The sequence below is a fragment of the Mirounga angustirostris genome, unplaced genomic scaffold (genome assembly GCF_029215605.1).
Source record: "Mirounga angustirostris isolate CCGP_5_RB_7025 unplaced genomic scaffold, mMirAng1.0.hap1 SCAF_9, whole genome shotgun sequence".
Lineage (NCBI taxonomy): Eukaryota > Metazoa > Chordata > Mammalia > Carnivora > Phocidae > Mirounga > Mirounga angustirostris.
The window spans coordinates 130,723,124-130,745,459 of NW_026991717.1; the positions used below are offsets into that span (position 1 = coordinate 130,723,124).

At 43.0% G+C, this 22,336-nt stretch overlaps 1 protein-coding gene across 9 annotated transcripts in view; it reads left to right on the forward strand.

Annotated features, from left to right (window-relative positions):
• TDP1 (tyrosyl-DNA phosphodiesterase 1) overlaps positions 1–22,336 on the forward strand; it is an 87,658-nt gene that overhangs the window by 55,404 nt on the left and 9,918 nt on the right. For 8 of the 9 annotated variants that reach the window (XM_045901394.3, XM_064571469.1, XM_064571464.1 and 5 more), the window contains one exon: positions 10,465–10,567. The exons of the other annotated variant lie outside the window; for it this stretch is intronic. In XM_045901394.3, the coding sequence (XP_045757350.2) occupies positions 10,465–10,567 (103 nt within the window). The remainder of the gene's footprint in view (positions 1–10,464; positions 10,568–22,336) is intronic. 9 annotated transcript variants of the gene reach the window in all.

Sequence of the window (22,336 nt, forward strand, 5' to 3'; positions counted from 1 at the left end):
TTTATTTCACACATCATTTTAAATACATTTAATTTTAAATTACCATCTAATCAGTTATCTGAAGTCTAATCCTATTTTCTGTTGACTTTTTCTCATGGTGGATTGGGATGATTTTCCTATTGATTTGAAATTTTGGGTTATAAAAGTGTCTCTTCATTGAGGCTTTAACTGTAAGAATCTTCTTTCATCTGAGTGTGGGCCTCTATATCTCCAGTTTTTGTTTCTGCCAATCTCTTCAAGAGCCTGAAACCAATGTCTGTTAATAGCTTGGCATGGGGTATGACACATTCCTGGCACTACAGTATTTAGAGATCAGATAAAAGTGACCAGAGAGATTGAAAGTAGAAAACCAAAGTTTGACAGAAATCAAGGGAAAATACCTCATTTTTGAGGGATCTGGGTGAGTTATGAAAGTTATATGCTGCTAAGAGATGAAGTAAGATGTGGAGGATTTCTGTGATTTTTGAGTGATTGCAGTATAGTGGTATGGGGAGAAGCCTTATGAAATAAGAGATTGAAGACTGAGATTTTTTTGTAGTATACCTAGTGCAATAAGAAGAAATTGAAGGCATAAAGATCATAGAGGAAGAAGTAGAACTATCTGTACTACAGGTGACATGATTGTAAATAATAAAGTTCTAAGTTAAAAAAATATCAAAAGCACCAAATAGCTAGAAATAATTTTAACAGAAGTTGTGTAAGACATCTACACTGAAAACTATATATAAAACACTGCTGAGAGAAATACATGGAGATATATATAGCATGTTCATGGATTAGAAGATTCAATATTGACATCAGTTTTGCTCCCAGCTTCTTTGATTTCATTACAATCCTGATCAAAATCCCAGGAGAGTTTGTTGTAAAAAATCAAGCTGAGTCTAAAATTTGAAAATGCAAGGTATTAAGAATAGGCAAAACAACTTTAGAGAGCAAGCTGATAGCAAAATTTACATGTGTATATACAGAATATCTAAAATAGCCAAGATGGTCTTAAGGTATTTACAGTACCTGATTTGAGACTTGGCATAAAACGAGAGTAAGACTATGGTATAGTTTAAGAAGAGATATTCTAATCGATGGACTAGAGTCCAGAAATAGATGAAATCAAACACTTTTGACAAAGGCACCAGGTTTTCAGTAAATGGTGGTTAAGGCAGTTGGATATCCATGCAGAATAAACAAACCTTGGTCTGTCTCAAGCCATAAACAAAATTAGTCTCAGATGGTTGAAAGTCCTAGGTAAGAAATCTAGAACTATGATGTGAAAACTGAAGAATATTCTCATGACATTGAAGTAGGCAGAGGTTTAGTAGATGGCACAAAAATGCACTTGACCATAAAAAAATTGATGTATTTTTGGACTTCAAAAATATTTTAGAAATTCAGTTCATCAAAAGACACCATTTGAAGATGGGTAAAGAAGGCCTTTCTAAACAAGACCTCAAACTCAGAAGATGGTAAAGGAAAAAATTGCAACTTGGATAAATTATCTCCTCTCCCCAAAAAGGGAAGAAAGCAAGCAAGAAAGACCTGAAATATAAAGGTTCTCATTAATAGCTTCAACAAACTGGGAGAACATTTGCTGCATAATTACAATATATGAAAAGCACCGTGAGATAAAATAATGGCTCCTCAAAGATGTCCTAATTTCCAGAGCCCGTGAAGGTAGCAGATGGAATTATAATGTGGGAGATTATCGGAGAGAGCCCAGCGTAATCACAAAGGCACTTAGAAGTGAAGAGGGAGAAATCCAGAGTGATGGCGATAGGAAGAGAACTCCACTGACCTTGCTGGCCTTTGAAGGTGGAGGAATGGAGACACGAGGAATGCAGGTAGCCTCTGAAAACTGGAAAAGGCAAGGAAATGAATTCTTCCCTAGAGCTTACAGAAGAAATACAATCCTGCCAACACCTTGATTTTAGTCCAGCAAGTCCCATTTTAGACTTCTGATCTCCAGAAGTATAAGATAATGAATTCGTGCTGTTTTAAGCCACTAAATTTATGGCAGTTAGAGCAGCAATAGGAAACTGTGCATACTGGTTATCAGTAAAAAAGACAAGTAATGTAATTTTAAGATGGTTAACTCACAAAATTAAACCTAGATGTCCAATAAATACGGTTAAAAACACTGAATACCACTAGTAATCAGAGAACTCAAATTTAAATAAGATCTAGTTTGCCTATTCGATGAGCAAAATTTTCATAGATATTATCCATGCAGTCTTCTCAAGGATCCAAGAAGAGTGTCTTTGTACATTGTTGGTGATAGTCTAAATAGGAAAGCTGTTTTAGAGGGAAAATCCATCAAAATTAAAGATTATTTCCTTGTGTATACCTGTATTCAACTTGAATCTTTCACAGGGAGTATCTTTCCATATCACTTGTGAAACTATTTTTCAATGTATAAAGAAACCGAGTCCAAGGTCAATACAAGAAAAGCAGTAAATGCAAAACGGAAGATAACTACATGGGGCGGTGGGGGGGGCGGGGAAGAGATTGGGGGGCAGAGGGAGAGAGACGGACGTACTGCCTGCTGGATTTTAGGATGGGGTGACAGCAACATTAGCTGGAGTTAATAATTTTCCCTCCTCACCACACAGCTGCTCTGTCTACATCTTCTCTCACATTTACTGCCAACGTTCTGTTTATTGCATCTGTCTGTGAAAGTATCCGTACACCCCGCCCCCGGTCCTCTAAGAGATGTGGCTAAAAGCTCAGTCTGTTAGCCATGTCTGCACTCATTGTGCAGCTGCTGCCTAGATTAAGTACTCATGATGAAAGAAATGTTTTTCATGGACACATGTTCCCGTAACAGTCATCCTTTTGGTTTTGTACACCTTCTAACAGTCTTGAAACAAGTACTTAATGGTTTTGAGCATTTTGTAATGGATGTATTGTCAAATCACTGTTGTAAACTCAAAACTACTATGTCAACTATACTTCAAGTAAAAATTTATATAAACGAAAATTTTTTAAATCTTAAAAGTAAACTCAATGAGCTGCTCAAATAGGTGCTCAGGCCAGGGTTGGAGGTGGCAGATGATGTTACCAAACTTTAAACTTTTAAAAATGCATGAAGCCAGATGGGCCCACAGGTCCTCTTCCTTCCTCCCATCTTTCTTGCATGGCTGTTTCCCCAACACGTTACCCTGAATATTCAGGTAAACACTCCTCAGCAGTGAGCTCCCAGTGAATATCATGGATTTAATCTTTCTGGTTGGAATATATAGGTGGAGGGCGGCTATCTAGTTAGATTATGGATGTCTCTAGTCATTGTAGACTGGTGTCCAGAAAAGGATTATGGCCTCATTGACCAAACCCACTCATGCCCGGGAAGAAGAGTGCCTTAGCATGTTGCTCGTAGTGGGGCAGCCAGGACAGAAATCTTCTCTCCCGATTGGGGGTCAGGGATCTTTTCTCAACATCTGCCGTCTCCGTGTACCTTACTTAAAGGTGGCATTCTTATGCTTTCCTGAGCTTTCCTTGAACTCTGTTACACATTATCAGTTTAAATTTACTCTTAAAGGGTTTCAACTTTGGACAAAATTTCCATATTCTGGACTGAGTTCAGGTCTCTAATTAGCAGGCATGCTTTACAAGCTATGGCAGGGTAGTCAGAGTTGAGCTCTTTGTTATTAAGGGGCCTGTAAATTGCCTAGTTCAATAACTGACCATTGGTCCACTTAACTGGGGGCTCGAGAAAAAACATTCTACCCTGTGGTGGCTTTGTAATGTGTCAGTATGCATAGGCTGAACCACGTTTTCCAGAATTCCCTTTCTTGTATGTTTCTGGTTGGGGTGGGTCCCAAAGGAGATTCTTGTTGGAGATTTGGAGGGCATATGTGAAGTAGCAGCCCTTTTATAACCTAAACGTTGTCCTTTTGAGCCAGCTCACATTGTTGGCAAGAGGCAGCAGTGGGACCGGCAACTTCTGCACCCACTCCAGTTTTCTGCTTTAGCTCCTCCAACCCCTGGCTTCGCTTGGTGTGTGTACACCCACCCACCCACCACCCCCCCATGCCAGAGGTAACACAAGCAGACATGGTTTTAGTCTCTACCTGTGGCTTCACCTTGTTGCCTATGGTTCTAGCTTGTGGCTTTAGCTGTATATCTATCTTTCCTGGCTTCTGCTAACCCTGTAGACTTCAAACTCCAGCTTCAGGGCAAAGATGGCCCTTAGAGACTGCCTTAGAAGCTCCTGCAATCACATAAGTTAAATTCCTGTAAATTAATACGTATTCTGTTTCATACACACTCCTCTAGTGGTTCTGCCTCTCCGGCTGAACCATGACTGCCACACACCTGTTCCCAAGAAGCCACTGTTTTATTCACCTCACTTAACAGCTTGGACAGAGTTTCTGTGGAATAGTACAACTTTGGACATCCAGGATCCCACCCTCTGGAATTGTCCAATTTTCAGAATCCTTCCATACCCCTAAAGAACAGAAAATAAAAACCTCAACCCACTTTGGTGAAGCATCATTTGACACCCAGCAACAACAACAAAATAGACCTGAGCGCTGGCAGAGGAGAGAGCAGCTCCATCCAGCAGGAGGCAACAGAAAACAACAAGGACAGGGAACAGGGTAGAAGTGACCCTGAGTAACAGCAATGGCCACAGCTAGAACTCCTTTGAAGTTTTGGTAGTGAAAGAACTTGTCCTGAGCTGCCCTGTGGTGTCACTGTACCTCACAAGACCCTGGGTTTCTGCTAGACACTTGCAGGTGCCCGTCTACACCACACACACTGCAGGCAGGGCTGGAGTTTGGGAAAAATATCCCTTTGTTCTGCCTGCCCTAGGTACCTTTTTATATCTGAACAAAGTGTGTGCAGATATAAAAAAAATAATCAAAGATGCTTTTTCAAGGAATACTGATTTATCACCTAGACAGCTTACAAGTGACTTTCAGTATAATTATTCAGAATATAGTTTAAGGTTCCAGATGCTTAGGACTTTATTAGATGCTAAATACAAAGAAGGGATTGGAGGAAACTACCTGAACAGGTATCTTCGTTGTCTCCAATGATCTTTACCTTGGATTAAGCCCTCCAGTTGTTGAAATGAATAGTTAGTGAAGAATGAAAACAGGCCTTCCAGAAAGTACCTCTGGCCTGTGATGGTTAGATGTTACAAGTCAAGAGAGCGATCAGGCGGTAACCTAGAAAGTGGGGAAAATATTCAACAAGAGACTGCTTCCACCTCACGCTCACTGGTTGGTTGTGCCATTAGACCTGTGGCTTTGCCCAGGAGGTCACCGTGTTTTATGGATGGGTGAGAGATCTATAAGCAAGCTATCCTCTTGGACTTATTTTTTATTTTTTTATTTATTTTTGTTTTTTTTATTAACATAATGTATTGTTTCAGGGGTACAGGTCTGTGATTCATCAGTCTTACACAATTCACAGAGCTCACCATAGTACCTTTCCTCCCCAATGTCCATCACCCAGCCACCCCATCCATCCCATGCCCCTCCACTCCAGCAACCCTCAGTTTGTTTCCTGAGATTGAGTTTCTTATGCTTTGTCTCCCTCTCCGGTTTCGTCTTGTTTCATTTTTCCCTCCCTCCCCCTATGATCCTCTGTCTTGTTTCTCCTATTCCTCTTATCAGTGAGATCATATACTTGTCTTTCTCTGGTTGACTTATTTCGCTTAGCATGATACCCTCTAGTTCCATCCACATCGTTGCAAATGGCAAGATTTCTTTTTTTTTTTTTGATGGCTGCATAATATTCCATTGTATATATACCCCACATCTTCTTTATCCATTCATCGTTGATGGACATCTAGGCTCTTTCCATAGTTTCGCTATTGTGGACATTGCTGCTATAAACATTGGGGTGCATGTGCCCCTTTGGATCACTACATTTGTATCTTTGGGGTAAATACCCAGTAGTGCAATTGCTGGGTCGTAGGGTAGCTCTATTTTCAACTTTTTGAGGAACCTCCATACTGTTTTTCCAGAGTGGCTGCACCAGCTTGCATTCCCACCAACAGTATAGGAGGGTTCCCTTTTCTGCACATCCTAGCCAACATCTGTTGTTTCCTGACTTGTTAATTTTGGCCACTCTGGTGTGAGGTGGTATCTCATTGAGGTTTGGATTTGTATTTCCCTGATGCCAAGTGATGTTGAGCACTTCCTCATGTGTCTGTTGGCCATTTAGATGTCTTCTTTGTAGAAATGTCTGTTCATGTCTTCTGCCCATTTCTTGATTGGATTCTTCTTTGGGTGTTGAGTTTGATAAGTTCTTTGTAGATTTTGGATACTAGCCCTTTATCTGATATGTCATTTGCAAATATCTTCTCCCATTCTGTCAGTTGTCTTTTGGTTTTGTGGACTGTTTCCTTTGCTTTGCAAAGCTTTTTATCTTGATGAAGTCCCAATAGTTCATTCTTGCCCTTGCTTCCCTTGCCTTTGGTGATGTTTTAGGAGGAAGTTGCTGCCTGTGTTCTCCTCAAGGATTTTGATGGATTCTTGTCCCACATTTAGGTCTTTCATCCATTTTGAGTCTATTTTTGTGTGTGGTGTAAGGAAATGGTCCAGTTTCATTTTTCTTCATGTGGCTGTCCCAATTTTCCCAACACCATTTGTTGAAGAGACTTTTTTCCATTGGACCTTCTTTCCTGCTTTGTCGAAGGTTAGTTGATCATAGAGTTCAGGGTCCATTTCTGGGCTCTCTATTCTGTTCCGTTGATCTATGTGTCTGTTTTTGTGCCAGTACCATACTTTCTTGATGATTACAGCTTTGTAATAGAGCTTGAAGTCCGGTATTGTGATGCCACCAGCTTTGCTTTTCTTTTTCGACATTCCTCTGGCTATTCGGGGTCTTTTCTGGTTCCATACAAATTTTAGGATTTTTTGTTCCATTTCTTTGAAAAAAGTAGATGCTATTTTGATAGGGATTGCATTAAATGTGTAGATTGCTCTAGGTAGCATAGACATTTTCACAATATTTGTTCTTCTAATCCATGAGTATGGAACGTTTTTCCATTTCTTTGTGTCTTCCTCAATTTCTTTCATGAGTATTCTATAGTTTTCTGAGTATAGATCCTTTTGTTGGTTAGATTTATTCCTAGGTATCTTATGGTTTTGGGTGCAGTTGTAAATGGGATCGACTCCTTAATTTCTCTTTCTTCTGTCTTGGTGTATAGGAATGCCACTGATTTCTGTGCATTGAATTTATATCCTGCCACTTTACTGAATTCCTGTATGAGTTCTAGCAGTTTTGCGGTGGGGTCTTTTGGGTTTTCCACATAAAGTATCATATCATTTGCAGAAAGTCAGAGTTTGACTTCTTCTTTGCCAATTTGGATGCCTTTTATTTCTTTTTGTTGTCTGAGTGCTGAGGCTAGGACTTCTAGTACTTTGTTGAACAGCAGTGGTGATAGTGGACATCCCTGCCATGTTCCTGACCTTAGAAGGAAAGCTCTCAGTTTTTCCCCATTGAGTATGATATTCCCTGTGGGTTTTTCATAGATGGCTTTTATGATATTGAGGTATATACCCTCTGTCCCTACACTGTGAAGAGTTTTAATCAAGAAAGGATGCTGTACTTTGTCAAATGCTTTTTCTGCATCTATTGAGAGGATCATATGGTTCTTGTTCCTTCTTTCATTAATGTATCACATTGATTGATTTGCGGCTGTTGAACCAACCTGGTAGCCTAGGAACAAATCCCACTTGGTCGTGGTGAATAATCCTTTTAATGTACTGTTGGATCCTATTGACTAGTATTTTGGTGAGAATTTTTGCATCCGTGTTCATCAGGGATATTGGTCTGTAATTCTCCCTTTTGATAGGGTCTTTGTCTGGTTTTGGGATCAAGGTAATACTGGCCTCATAAAATGAGTTTGGAAGTTTTCCTTCCATTTCTATTTTTTGGAACAGCTTCGGAAGAATAAGCATTAATTCTTCTTTAAATGTTTGGTAGAATTCCCCTGGGAAGCCATCTGGCCCTCGGCTTTTGTTTCTTGGGAGATTTTTGATTACTGCTTCAATTTCCTTAGTGGTTATAGGTCTGTTCAGGTTTTCTATTTCTTCCTGGTTCAGTTTTGGTAGTTGATACATCTCTAGGATTGCATCCCTTTCTTCCAGATTATCTAATTTGCTGGCATAGAGTTGCTCATAATATGTTCTTATAATTGTTTGTATTTCTTTGGTGTTGGTTGTGATCTCTCCTCTTTCATTCATGATTTTGTTGATTTGGGTCATTTTTCTTTTCTTTTTGATAAGTCTGGCCAGGGGTTTATCAATCTTGTTAATTCTTTCAAAGAACCAGCTCCTGGTTTCATTGATCTGTTCTACTGTTCTTTTGGTTTCTATTTCATTGATTTCTGCTCTGATCTTTATTATTTCTCTTCTCCTGTTGGGTTTAGGTTTTATTTGCTGTTCTTTCTCCAGCTCCTTTAGGTGTAGGATTAGGTTGTGTATTTGAGACCTTTCTTGTTTCTTGAGAAAGGCTTGTATTGCTATATACTTTCCTCTTAGGACCGCCTTTGCTGCATCCCAAAGATTTTGAACAGTTGTGTTTTCATTTTCATTTGTTTCCATGAATTTTTTTAATTCTTCTTTAATTTCCTGGTTGACCCATTCATTCTTTAGTAGGATGCTCTTTAGCCTCCATGTATTTGAGTTCTTTCCAACTTTCCTCTTGTGACTGTACAACTTGTGAATGCACAAGTTGTACAGTCTTTCCAACTTTCCTCTTGTGAATGCACAGCACTGCCAAAAACTGAATTTCTAGTTTCAAAGCATTGTGGTCTGAATAGATGCAGGGAATGATCCCAATCTTTTGATACCGGTTGAGAACTGATTTGTGACAGGATGTGATCTATTCTGGAGAATGTTCCATGGGCCCTAGAGAAGAATGTGTATTCTCTTGCTTTGGGATGGAATGTTCTGAGTATATCTGTGAAGTCCATCTTGTCCAGTGTGTCATTTAAAGCCTTTATTTCCTTGTTGATCTTTTGCTTAGATGATCTGTCCATTTGTGAGGGGCGTCCTCTTGGACTTCTAAAGAAAACAGTTTTCCTAGAGTCATAGTACCACTTTATTGTGAACTTCCCCACTTCCCCTGCATTTTCCATCTTTGTGATCCATCACAGACGGCGGTGTTCATGATTGTGGCCCTTGAGCAACAAAGTAGAGTTTGTTGTTCTCAGTATGGTCCGCCGTTAAAGAAGGTAGGCAGGTCTGTCTGTATGCTTTAAGTTAGCTTAATTATTTTTAGCACTTTTTAAGCTCTGATTTCCATAGTACTTGTCTGTTCTCATAGGACCCTGAACAAAGATCATACTTTTCACCTTTCTTGGTTACTGCTCTCTTTGATTCTGTGATTCCTGTAATGCCAGGTCAGCACTTTCTTTGGAAGAATACTTGATGCCCAGTGAACGACTTTTGAAATAATTCCATTGTCCTTGAAGTCGGACTGTAAGGGTCTGAATAGCTGAGAATATTCCCTATTCTGAAAATAGGCAATTTGGGTGAGCTTCATTGGGAAAAAACCATTATGGTGGTTTTATGTTAATTAACTGGTAGGTGAGGGTTCTTGGCCTGGTTTGGTGCAGGAGAGCATGTTTCTAGAGCTGATGCCTCAAGAGCTTAGATCTGTTTCCTGTCCAGATCACATCTGCGTCCCGATAGTGTCTAGGTCCCTCCCATTCGGTCAGGTCCAGGGCTTCCTGTGATTTTTAGGCATACCCGCGATTCTCTGCCCACGTAAAACAGGGTTCTGAACACACCGTTTCTTTCTGGATACAAATGCCAGTCTACTGCCCTCCTGTTTTCCTTAGATTGAAAGTAGAATTTAGCACTTCCTGGCCCAAAACCAAAGGCAAAAGAATGTGAAGCTTAAGATACTACTATGATCAGGGCGCCTGGGTGGCTCAGTTGGTTAAGCGACTGCCTTCGGCTCAGGTCATGATCCTGGAGTCCTGGGATCGATTCCCGCATCGGGCTCCCTGCTCAGCGGGGAGCCTGCTTCTCCCTCTGACCCTTCCCCCTCTCATGTGCTCTCTCATTCTCTCTCTCTCAAATAAATAAATAAAATCTTTAAAAAAAAAAAAAAAGATACTACCTAAGATCATATTAACATAATTTTTTCTTAAATGCTACTTTGGCGTATAATAAAATCAGACCTCCAGGCTACACCTGAGTCATGGAAAGAAAGGACTTTAGACAGAAGAAAAAAAATCTAAAAAGGATAATTATTTTAATAGCTGTCCTCGGGGAAAACGCAGGTAAGGGTGAAGCTGCCCCAAATTAACAATTAGATAAATCCTGGGGATTATAGCACAGCAGGATTTAGTATTCCATTTCTGAAAAATGCACAACTCTGCCAAAAACTGAATGAATGTGATTGCAGCTATCTGTGGTTTTGACCGATGCTCTTGCAGCTGTGAAAGTTTGACCTGAGCTGAAATGCCTCACTGAGTCCGCCCTCCCTGTGTCCTTGTCCCTGCAGCGCAAATCTGTCCAAGGCCGCATGGGGAGCATTAGAGAAGAACGGCACCCAGCTGATGATCCGTTCCTATGAGCTTGGGGTCCTTTTCCTGCCATCAGCATTTGTAAGTTCACGTTTGAAACTGCCTGAGTGGTCACACGTGAAACAAGTTGGGTTTTTATGTTCTCTTCCTTTGATTATGATGACCTGCCCGAGGCCAGGAGGTAGCAGGGCCGGTGCTCTCAACTGCTGGCCTGTGCTACCAAATACATTTAGCACTCAGTCTTCTGGGTGCCGTGAGATTGCTGCTCTCGGGGAGCATACCTGATGACAAGATTGAAGAGAATTGCGTTGGGTAAAGTTAATCACGTGTTTCACAGGATTTAAATATTGTTAAGATTCATTACAAGATGGTAGTGACAGGTCACCAAAGGGATGCGTCAGCCAAGAGCAAGATGTTCCTTTGGAGGAGGCCTTTGGAAGCTAGAAGATTTGGGAGTGCAAGGGGAAAGGATGCTTAGAGTTTAGGGTAGGTGGAGAGGAGAGGAAAGGGCATCATGTTGGAAGTGATACGAGCGTAAGTCAGGAGGCAAGAAAGCTCACAACATCTGCTTGAGAAGGAGTTCAGAAGGTCACGGAGGATCTGTGTGATCAGATTCACTGGTAAGCCCCCTAGAAACACGCCAAGGTGGAAGCTGTAGCTCTTGAGGTGTCTAGCCCAGCCAGCTTGTCTTCCAGATCAGAAAAGCTCTCGGTTTCTGCAGCTGAACACCAGACAGCATGGCTGCTTTTCATGTAGGGACTGGCTGTATAGGCCTTCTGATTTCTAAACACTAAAACCACTCTTGGCCCAGAGAGACGTTCCCACTCTGAGGGGCACATAGACCCCAAGACCACCTATCTTGCCCCTCACATTCACTCACACATTCAGTGGAATGCAGTTAGAACTGCCCACACAATAAGATGGTTAATGCTTTTTTTTTCTTTTTTTTTGCCACCTGCTATAGTTGAACGTATGATAAACACACACATGATGCAGCTCCATTGTAAACCACTTGGACTAGACCAGAATATTTAAGGGAGTGCTGTGTACTTGTCCTCAGGCCTCAGTCCAGACCCATGTGACATGTAGGCATAGTCTGAAAGGTGCCAGAGAGCACCTCCCCGCCCCCGCCCCCCCCAAGCCTGATGGTCTTCCTCACTAGCTCTCCCCTCCACAGTCTGGTGAAAAGTCCTTTTCTCCCTCTCTCTCTCTCCTCCCTTCATCAATCTTTATCCATCCTTTTCTTCTCCAACTCAGGGTTTTGCTACAGAACTGTCAAATAAGTTTCTCCTAAGGTTAATAATTGTGAAATTCTAGCACTTTTTGTTTCTTTCCTACAGAGTCAGAGCAGATCCTAACGCTGCTTACAGCTTCTTCCCCCTCCATTTCCTTGGAGACAGATGGTTCCCCCTTTGCTATAGACAAGGATGTGACTTCCCTAGGGTTCCACAGCTGAGTGGACTCCAGCCCTCAAGCCACCATCTCTGACTGATCCCTCCTGTGATCTTTCAGCTTTATCACAGAGAAATAGTAAACTCCTAACACTAGGGTAATAATAGTAATTTGGTGTGACTGTAGTGACAGTAGCTTTGAACTAAGGCCAGGATTATTTCCCAATAGTAACCTAAGGAATAAATTCCATGTCCCTCTTGTTTGGCTTTTGTTGTCCATGTTTGCAAAATTCTAGACCTTTCTAACTGTTCTGACTCAGTTCCTTGTCATGAAAATGGTAATAGGAAAGACGTATATTGTGCTTCAGGTCCTCTAGACCCTGCTAATTTTCACTTCTGATTCTATTTCTGACTGTACTTTAGAGGCAGCTAATAGAGGAAAAAATAGGCATAATCATTTAGAATCCCCAAATTAGACTCTTCTATACTGTTAGAATAAGAAAGAGCCCCCACTATAGTACATTCTAGATAAGAGATTCAGTTATTTATAAAGACTGTCAGGCAAGAATATTAAAAGTGGATTCCCCCCTTCCTGTGCTATGCTGACAGAGTCAAGAGTGAGGCTCCAAGCACAGTGACCATGTAATTAACATAGTGACTAAAAAGACAGCATTTTACCGAGCAATCCAGGTTCCTTGGCGTGTCTTAAGATACAAATCCTACAACAGTGCTTTAAAGCGGGCTTCCTCCATAACGCTAGTAAGGACCCAAAACCGTCACTATCTTGTCAGACATTCTCTTTTCTGGGTGGATTGTCTGTGTCCTTCACTGAACCATAAATTATTTGAGCACAGTGCCAAAATGAGGCATGTGGACAAGACATAGAAGTGTTTTACCTGGGGCGCCTGGGAGGCTCAGTCGGTTGAGCGTCTGACTCTTGGTTTGGGCTCCGGTCATAATCTCAGGGTCGTGGGATCAAGCCTTCTGTCGAGCTCCACATTCGGCAGGGTGTCTGCTTGGGATTCTCTCTCTTCCTCTCCCTCTGCCCCTCCTCACCCACCCCCCTCTCAAATCTTAAAGTGTTTGACCTCGCCCTCCCAAAGGAGCCTACTAGTCACGTTGAGCAAGAAAGTCATTTTAAAAAGGCACTTTCATTGAGAGATGTCCAGGTGCCAAGACCTGGGAGAGAAGTAAATGGCCTGAGTGAGCAGAACCCAAAGGGCTCAAAGTGGGTATTCGGGTCCTTTTCATTGCTCTTGACAGAAACTAACTTAAGCTTATATAAGCCCGCAGAAGGGGGTAGTTTTTTGAAGAGCTGCTGAAAGGCATGTCATGGAATCAGTGGCACAGTAGAGACTTGGGAGGGGTGGAGCTGGGCCAGCCCTGGGGCCTTCAGTGCACCGCCTGTCTGGGTGGCTGTCACTGGTGACACCTCCGCAGTGGCTTGTCCCCTCATTTGCCAGCCATTCTGCATTTAAGGACTGCTCAAGTTCATGTCTGCTTTTCACACCTCTGTACTGCCCTAACCCTATCCTGTAATGGTGTGTTTCCCAGAGAAGGGCAGATTGTTGGGCACTAGGAAGCCATGCCTGAGGGTATCACCCATAAGTGAGTTGATGTGTGTTTTATCAGTCTGCATAATACCATGTCAAGAAAATTTGCAACAGAGGAGACTTTGTCCTTAAGCTACTGTGTCACTTACTGGTATGTAAAGCTTCTGGAAAACCAGTAGAGCTTTGCTTGGTCTTCACAGATTTAACATTTATGGTTTTGACGCTGAGGGCAACCCAAAGATCTTTGCCATGAGGTGATTTGTCATTTTGCTGAGGTAATTTCGAACACAGAATGAGACCCTTAGCTTATGAAGGAGAGACTGTCTAGCACAACTCCACAGCTCCCTCCTCAGAATGTCTCGCAGACTTGTCACTGAACATTCCAACCTCGCAGTCAATCTCTTCAGCTCCACCAGATCCCCATGCCTCTAGCTCAGTAGCCCTGGGAATAGGAGGAAGAACGAGATGGAGTCTTCATTCTCATGAAGCTCATGGATAAGTTCAGGAAACGGGTAATAGTATGTGATGAGAATTGTGGTGTAGGGGGTTCACAATTAAGGACTCTTAGAAAAGGAGCATGTAATCTGCCTGGGGGCCCTCGGGAAGGGTTCTATGAGGAGATGACATTTGACCTGGGTCTTGAAAAATGAGTTATGAGCTTAACCCCCCCCCCCATCAAGGGAGATGAGACTTCCAGCCAGAGAGAAGAGTGCATGTTCCATTTGAGGAACAGCAGGCCATTCCATGTGCCTGGGAAGGGGCTGGGATGTAGGCCATAGGTTCTGAGGTTGGACTCCTGTTCTGAAGGAGAGTGGCAAGCAGGACCCACTGGAATTGTACTTTGTCCCATGTGGACAGTAGAAAGCCATCAGTTTTTTAAACAGGATTAGTGATGTCATCGGGCCAATTTTCAAATAATTTGAAGCTTATAAGAGACTTCTCCAATTATGAGTATAATTTAAGTTATATTATTCAAAAGGTACCTGAGGATGAGGGCCTTGTAAATCTCACCAAAATCATCTTCATCACTTAAGCCATACTATTATAAAAATTTGATTAATGATTACTATTACTAGCACCCCACCATCCTAGCTCAAAGTGTACAAAGTCATCTCTGGTGACTCTTTTACACCCAAATTTTGCTGCCTAATGCTGCTTGATAGTCGCTTATGGCCATTCCTGCTGCCACTGTCCAGGGCACATCAACTCCTGCTATAGTATCCTCCCACCATGCTTCCCAAGGCAGCCTGCACCCGGCTGCCAGAGTGTCTTTGTAGACTATACGTCAGGTCACGTCACCCATCTTCAAATCTTTTAAGAGAGAAGCCAGACTCCTTAGCATGGCCTTCTTTTCTCTTCATGCCCTGACTCCTGACTCCTCGGCCTGACCACTTCTCTCTCTTTCCTGGCCTTTTTGTTCAGCCATACAGAACTGGTTCCTATTATGAGTCAAGCCCATCTGTGTTCTCCAGAGAAACAGAACCAATAGGATATATAGATACAGAGAGAGATTTATTGTGAGGAATTAGCTCACATGATTTTGGGGGATTGGGAAGTCCCAGCCTCTGTCAGCAAGGGACCCAGGAGAGCTGGTGGTGTAGTTTCTCACCAGTTGTAGAGTCTAAAGGTCTGAGGATCAGGAGAGTTGATGTTTTCAATCCTGATCTAAGTTTGGGAGCCTGTCCCAGCCAATAGAGAACAAATTTACCCTTCCCCGGCTCTTTAGTTCTAGTCAGGCCCTCAACAGATTGGATGATGCCCACCTACATTGCCGGGTCAGAGGCAGTTTGCTCTGTTCAGTCCACCGACTCAAATGCTAATCTCATCCAGCAACACCCTCAGAGACCCCCCAGAGTGAGTGATGTTTAACCGGTCATCTGGTATCTGATGGCCCAGTGAAGTGGGTACCTAATAACCATCATGCCCTCATTCATCAGCCTTAATCTGTCTCAGGAACAGCACCCCTACGCCCCTAAGCCAACCTGCCTCCCTTCTCTCCAGTCCAGGTGCCCCTCCTCTGCATCCCACAGCTTTCTAGAACGTAGGCTTATCACATATCCCTTGTATTATCATTTACTTGTCTGTCTCCTTGACTGTGAGCTGCTTTCTCCTAGGGCTTGGCACATCTCTTAGTTGATGTTGCTTCCTTTCAGTTCCTAGAGTCCACACTGTCCTTTCTGTGAGGAGAGCAAACGTGGAGAACAGTGGCTTGTGGATACCACATGGATTTAGCCCAGTGGATGTTGTTTGTAGTAGGTGTTCAAATATGTTCGTAAGCAATTGCAATATAGAATTGCTCACCTGTCTTGTTGAAATTAAAGCACATGTGCATACACTTAGTCTCTTGGCGATACTTGGAAATGCCAATCCCTGTGTGTTTAGTAGATGTTCTTAAAATTTCTGTATCTGTTAACTTCAGAAAGGTTACTAATGAGAACGTGGTCTGTTATAAAATGAGGCCTTGTGTTTCCCTCTTCAGTACTAGTAAGACATGCCTTTTAATGTTTTCGGTTACAAGTTTGCCAAATCAACTTACTTAATACCCAGTTCTGTAATCATTTCTCTAACTGGACATCATCCAGAATCCGGTGTCTTGAGATCAGCCCACCTTTGTACTTCTTAGCAGAGCTCCATGTCCAAAACACCCACATTTCTGAGTGATAGCAACTGGAGTTGCCACTTTTGTCCTTCCCCAGTAGGCCATCCTGATCCTTGGTGTTCCAGAACACTGACTTGAGGTTAGCATTTGCAAACAGTTGAGCTTTGTGCCCAGAATGAAGAGTCTCAGACACTGCTGAGGCAGTCACCTAGAAGGCCCCACAGCTCCTGCACTTTCCCACAGCCATAATAAGGGCCTGTCACTCAGGAACCTGTGGTTGCATGAAAGGACATTCTCCATGGCCTGAAAATAGTGGATGGGGAGCCACCACGTTTCATTCATAATAAAGATGCCATTTGAAACCTCTGGGCTTGGTCTGGAAGCAAAGTCTCTGGTAACCAAACATTGATTTGTTCACTTTTTTTTTCTGCTTTTAAATGAGTGAATCAGTAAACATACCATCTCAAGGTGAATCTAACTTGCTGTTGTTAGAGCCATGCAGTCAATAGCTTTCCCTTTGGGAACACTTTCGGGAGCTTTGGGGATTAATGTGTATGTAACACTTAGCTATTATTGTTACACAGGTCCTTAAAGACTATTTTTTTGAGGTCTTTTATCAATTTATCAAGTATATAGTTTTTGTTGGGTTTGTCCCTTTAAGTGTATTTAACTTTTATTTTTTCTTTTAAAGATTTTATTTATTTGACAGAGAGAGAGACAGTGAGAGAGGGAACATGAGCAGGGGGAGTGGGAGAGGGAGAAGCAGGCTTCCCGTCAAGCAAGGGAGCCCGATGGCGGGGCTCGATCCCAGGACCCTGGGACCATGGCCTGAGCTGAAGGCAGATGCTTAACAACTGAGCCACCCAGGCGCCCCTGTATTTAACTTTTGGATTAGATTCTAATTCATTTAGGTTCAGAAAAATTTGAATATAGGAAAGATCCAACAATTTCAAAGATTGGTAGTTGCATTCCAAATCTTCAGGCATCTGTGAATATATCAGGGAGAGGCAAGTTTTCTATTTGAACTTCATGCATTTTGGTGTTTATGGAGCACATACTTTCAGGTGCTGACTTAGTCCTGGACTTGAGCCTGCCTAGTACTTTGTGGGCTACAGCTACTCCTGCCTCTGGGAATTAATGTGCATGACCATCGGAGAATCCTAGGTCAATGTCCAAAATGTTTTCCTCCAGACAAGGGTAGCCTGAGCTTTCCTGTGCTTGCCTTAGGGCTGAGGGGCACCTCAGCTCCTTTTGAGCCCTAGTGTGTTTGCCCCTAAGATGGCAGCTTCTCTTTTCTGTCATTAGAATCAAAAATGCTTCAATCAACTCCGTAAGAACTTTGTCTTCAAAAAGTCTCTTTTCTCTGTTCTGATTAAATTCTTTTATTGTCGGGCTCCTGGGTAGCTCAGTTGGTTAAGCGACTGCCTTTCGCTCAGGTCATGATCCTGGAGTCCTGGGATCGAGTCCCACATCGGGCTCCCTGCTCAGCAGGAAGTCTGCTTCTCCCTCTGACCCTCTTCCCCCTCGTGCTATCTCTCATTCTCTCTCACTCAAATAAATAAATAAAATCTTAAAAAAAAATTCTTTTATTGTCTTTTGTTGCCAAAATTGATATATACCACAAGTGTTTGCTCTCATCATGACTGGCTGTGGCTGGAAGAACTAATAAAATTCACAGGAGCCACCGCCTTAACCCTCCCTCCCCTCCCCACACCACTTCTGACCACCGGCCATCTGTTGAAGGTACTCAGGGTTTCCCACGGGGCTACATCTGGTCAGTACTGTTTGACATGGAGTTTTCTTCTAAGCTTTCATGTTCTCCCGCTCAGCCCCAATCTGGCATTCTACTCCTTCCTCTTCCCTGTCCACATCCAGCTGCCACATCCTGTCCTCTGCCCTAGCAAGAGTTTTGCTGCCTGCTGCTGTAGGTCATTGTCTTCTCCTCGCCTGGCTAACTGATTCCATCTCTCCCTCGCTCCCCGTCTTGGCTACTGCTACACTTCTGGAGCGCTTTTTGCCCATCTGCCAGGGTCTGCATTCCCCTGACTTTGAACCTGCAGTATCTCCTCTTGGCCCATGAGATGATATCCAGAATCCTGTGAGTGACACAGCAGGGCCCGCTGTGACCTGGACCAGCATGCCCCCCAGCCTCTGTTCCCACCCCTCCCCCCACATCCCCTGTACAGCCAGGGCTCCAGTCACCTGTGAGTGCTTGTTAGCAGGTGGGGGAGGTGGGCTGGGGCACCAGGGGCACAACTGCCACTTACTAGTTGTGTGATCCTTCACCTCCATTAGAAAGTGAAATCATGTGGAAAGAGAACGTAGAAGAACGTGTTGGAGAGATACCAGGGACCAAGCAAAGGAACTCTGGGAGCACACAGCGCTAGAGGAGCCAAAATGACAATGGAGTTGGGGTCCTGCTTATAAGCTCTTAAGCTTTGGACCTGTTACTTCCATAGGCTTCCTTTTTCTCAGTGTGAAGTGGGGACAGTGCAGTAACTAATAACTTTGTAGCATCACTTGAGAATTGAGAGTTCTTGCCTATAAATGGTTGAAACAGTGCCTAGCACTTGGCAGGTACTGAGCAGTGAACAGTAGCAGCACCAACTCGTAGATCAAGCAGTTCAACAGAAGGTGGAAGGCAGAGGTCAAAATCTTGACCTCACACCCATGGTGATGGGATGCTGTTCCTTTTTCTCCTGAAGTGCACTCCACCCCACTGACACAGCCCTTTGCTTATAAGAAACCCACCCTTCTTGGGCCTCTTGGGCTTACTGTCCTCCATGAAGCTTTTCCTAAGCCGCCGCCCGGAAACACAGTTGATCATATGGCGCCTTATAGGAAGGACAAGACCGCCACCTCCCTGTACTTCACTTCCTTGTCAGTCCATCTTTGATTAAGTGTGCTCCTTCTAGAAGGCTCACTGTCATTACCATTTTATCCAGGAAAACTTGATGCCTTGTATAGGGCTTTACTGCTTGAGGATGCTAATCGGATGCAACTAAAAAATAAACAGTATCTCTGAGATTTGGACATGTTTCTTGTTCTCTATGATGGAGCTAAGCCGCTAAACTTAATCCGTCATGGTGATAACAGCTCTTTTCCTCCCAGAGCTGATGAAGGGAAAAGCCAGTAATTTCTCAAGTGTGATAGATGTCCACCCTCTCACCTGGTATTTTATAAATATATTGTCTTAACTGTCTTTTTAAGTATCTGTGCCTGTGAGGGTGCCTTCCTCTGTTTTACAGAATGCCAAGTGATACCACTGTGATGTAGAAATAATGATAATTAGACAACAGCTTCAAATTACTTGACATCCAGATTGAAGGGAAAAGTGGTACTTTTTTTTTTTTTTCCATATAATACCCTAGAATTTAGATCAGAAATGGCATTCAGGAAAGCATATTGCTTCCTGTCAGACGTGGATGGCTCAGAGCTTCTTATATGTCAAGTAAGACACCACAGAATAGCCATGTGCCAAAGCATGTTGGGGCATCAGATCTGGGCCAGGCCATAAAGACTCTCCATCCTTTGTGATGATTTGTTTGAAAATATCAGAAATGGACTAGGAGCCAAAGAAGAGGGAAGTTGTTCTTATCTGAAACGCCACATAAAGTATTTAATAGTCATTAAATGACATCACTTCCTAACCTCTGGCCTCTTGTCACAAATGTTAAGAACCACGGTTTCCAGAATTTGGCTCCTCCTAATTTGGTCTGCTTTAATATTACCTCTTAAATTTTCGAGGAATTCTTCCTTTGTTGTGGCTCCTGGTGGGTGAATGTGAGACTATTTCTTCATTTAGTTGAAGGAACAGAAGATTAAGAATCAGAGAGGCTGGGTTTGATTTCCAGCCTTACCGCTTAATAGCCATACGGCCTTGGGCAACTATTTAACCTCCATTTTATTTCCTCCCTTGTAAAATAGGAGTAATTTCATCACAAGAACATCCTGGATGTACTAATTTACATCCATGTGCAAGTCATTGTTCTAAATAACTTACTGTCGGCATACCATTTATTAGATGAGGAAATTCAGGCCCAGAAAAGTTAGGTAATTCACCTCGAGTCACACAGCAAGTAAGTGATATGCACAAGGAAGAACATAAGATTATCCTCCGATCCAGAACTTGTTGAAGGTAAGCTGTGAGGAGGAGCACCAGTATTGACTGTTCTGGAGATGGCCCAGCAGCCCTCCCCAGGGTAGGAGGAAGTGGGGGTGACGGGGCAGGCTATAGTGTCCCCCTTCAAGTGCCCTTGGTCTCCCTACCCCCTTCCTCCTCTGCCCTCACATATCCCTGATTTTTAATTTTTCCATCAGTTTCCTTCAAATCCATTTCCTTCCCTTTCCACTGACCCCACTCTCCTCTGAACTCACCTGTTTGTATCTCAGCTCTTGTTATGATGCTGATATTTGTTTCCCCATTACCATTCGCTCATCCATCTCCCATTGGTGTGGTAGTAGCTCTCGGTCTTCTGGCTCTAACAATTCCCTGTTGGATCTATTTTCATCTGTGCCAGTCAGCCTTTATAGTGGAACTTCTCGGTTCAAAAACCTGCAACTCCTCGCTGTATATAAAAGTAAGGGCCACACACTTTAATAACTGGGGTCTTGTGGTGCTGTGGGTTGTGACAGATAACCAACTCAAACAAGTAAGAAATAAGGCAGACATGGAGGGTGAGTCCCTTGCTTCAGGCAGAGCTGAATTCATGGGTTTGGGTGTATTTTCAGAGTTCATTTTGAAGTATGTGAGAGCCCCCAGCAGCTCAAGGCTCACATCTTACCGAATGAACTCCTGAGCAGAAAGATGGTCTCTTCCCTGACGCCTCTGACGTAGCCGACCTGCTCATCCCGAGTCACTATGGCCTGGGATTGGGCCCAGTTAAATAGGTACAAGCCACAGATACCCATACTGCTTCCTGTTCAAACCTCCTCCATCTGGTTCTCTCCAGTGTTCTCAGCCCTCCTCCTGTGTGTAGGTCATTCACTTCCCATCTGCCTGATGTTACCTGCTCTATGCTTTAACAACTCTGCCTTGGCTTATGCTGGTCTCCCTTGATGTTCTTTCCTGCCATCTCTATTTATCAGAATTATCCCAGTTTCTCAAGGCCTAGCTGTAATGTTTTCTACAAAGCTTTTCCTTATCCCAAAATTGGTAAAAGCTATTTCTTTTCTGTATAGCATTCAGCTGGTTATTACTTACTGACTTTCACTGTTTCTCATCCCCATCTTCATCAGTGCTGGCCCTTTCTTCATCGCCCATACCTTTCTATAAGTCTTCATGTGCACAGAGCATTTGCACATTGATTTATCTAATGGAAAAGCCTGTAGAGTAAGCAGGCAAGATGCCTTTATCCTATTTTTGCAGCTCAGCATTGCTTGAACACCAGCTGAGCACCAAGGCTAGGTGTTGACATGAAAGACATTTTAAGGTGGTGACATCCAGATGCTTTATTCTGATTTTACAAATGAGGAAATTGAGGCCTAGTAAATAAGTGGCCAGGTGTCCCACTAACCATTGTTTTTAGCTACTGGAACATGCATGCTCTTTGCTACCTCTACACCTTCTGCCTGGAATATTCTTTCCACTTTCGCCTCTCCTAACCCTACTCCTCTTTAAAATGTCACTTATTTTAGGGAGGCTCCTATTGACCATCCCCCCCCATTCCACCACCACCACCCCCCCCATCTAAAATAGGTCTGCTATTCTCTCTCCCAGTACTTCTGTTTTTCTTCATAGTGGTCGTCACAATTATGTAATTATTTCACTTTTATAAATGCATTATCTCCCCACTAGACTGTGTACCCCATCAGGACAGGGACAATGACATCTTTAACTCTTCAGCAGTCAGTGCCTGACACCAAAGAGGCACTCAAGAAATAATGTGTTGAAGGAACAAATGCAAGTGTCAGCCATTCTCGCAGTTCAGCGAATGCCAGAGCAGTGTTAGAACCAGATGGCCTGGAGCCTAGATCAGCGTAACTCCGGCTCTTACCATGTCCTACAGTGTGTGCCCACAAGCAGCCTTCCCTACTCAGTTATGTGATCATCAAGACTAAGAACTATAGTTCTAGTTCTTTGTATGGGTTCCAAGGACATTATCACTGTTTGATATGTGGGTATTTAGGATATGGAGGATGGGTATGTGTTTAGATGGGTGGACAGAAGGGATAACAGACAGACTGACTTGCAAACAAGGTGCTGGGATGATCCACCAAGGGAGATCAGAAGAGGGGGATCAATGTGTGGAGGCATGGGGAAAATGAGGCTTGCGTATTAAGCACCTGCACTGATGTAAAGGTCCTA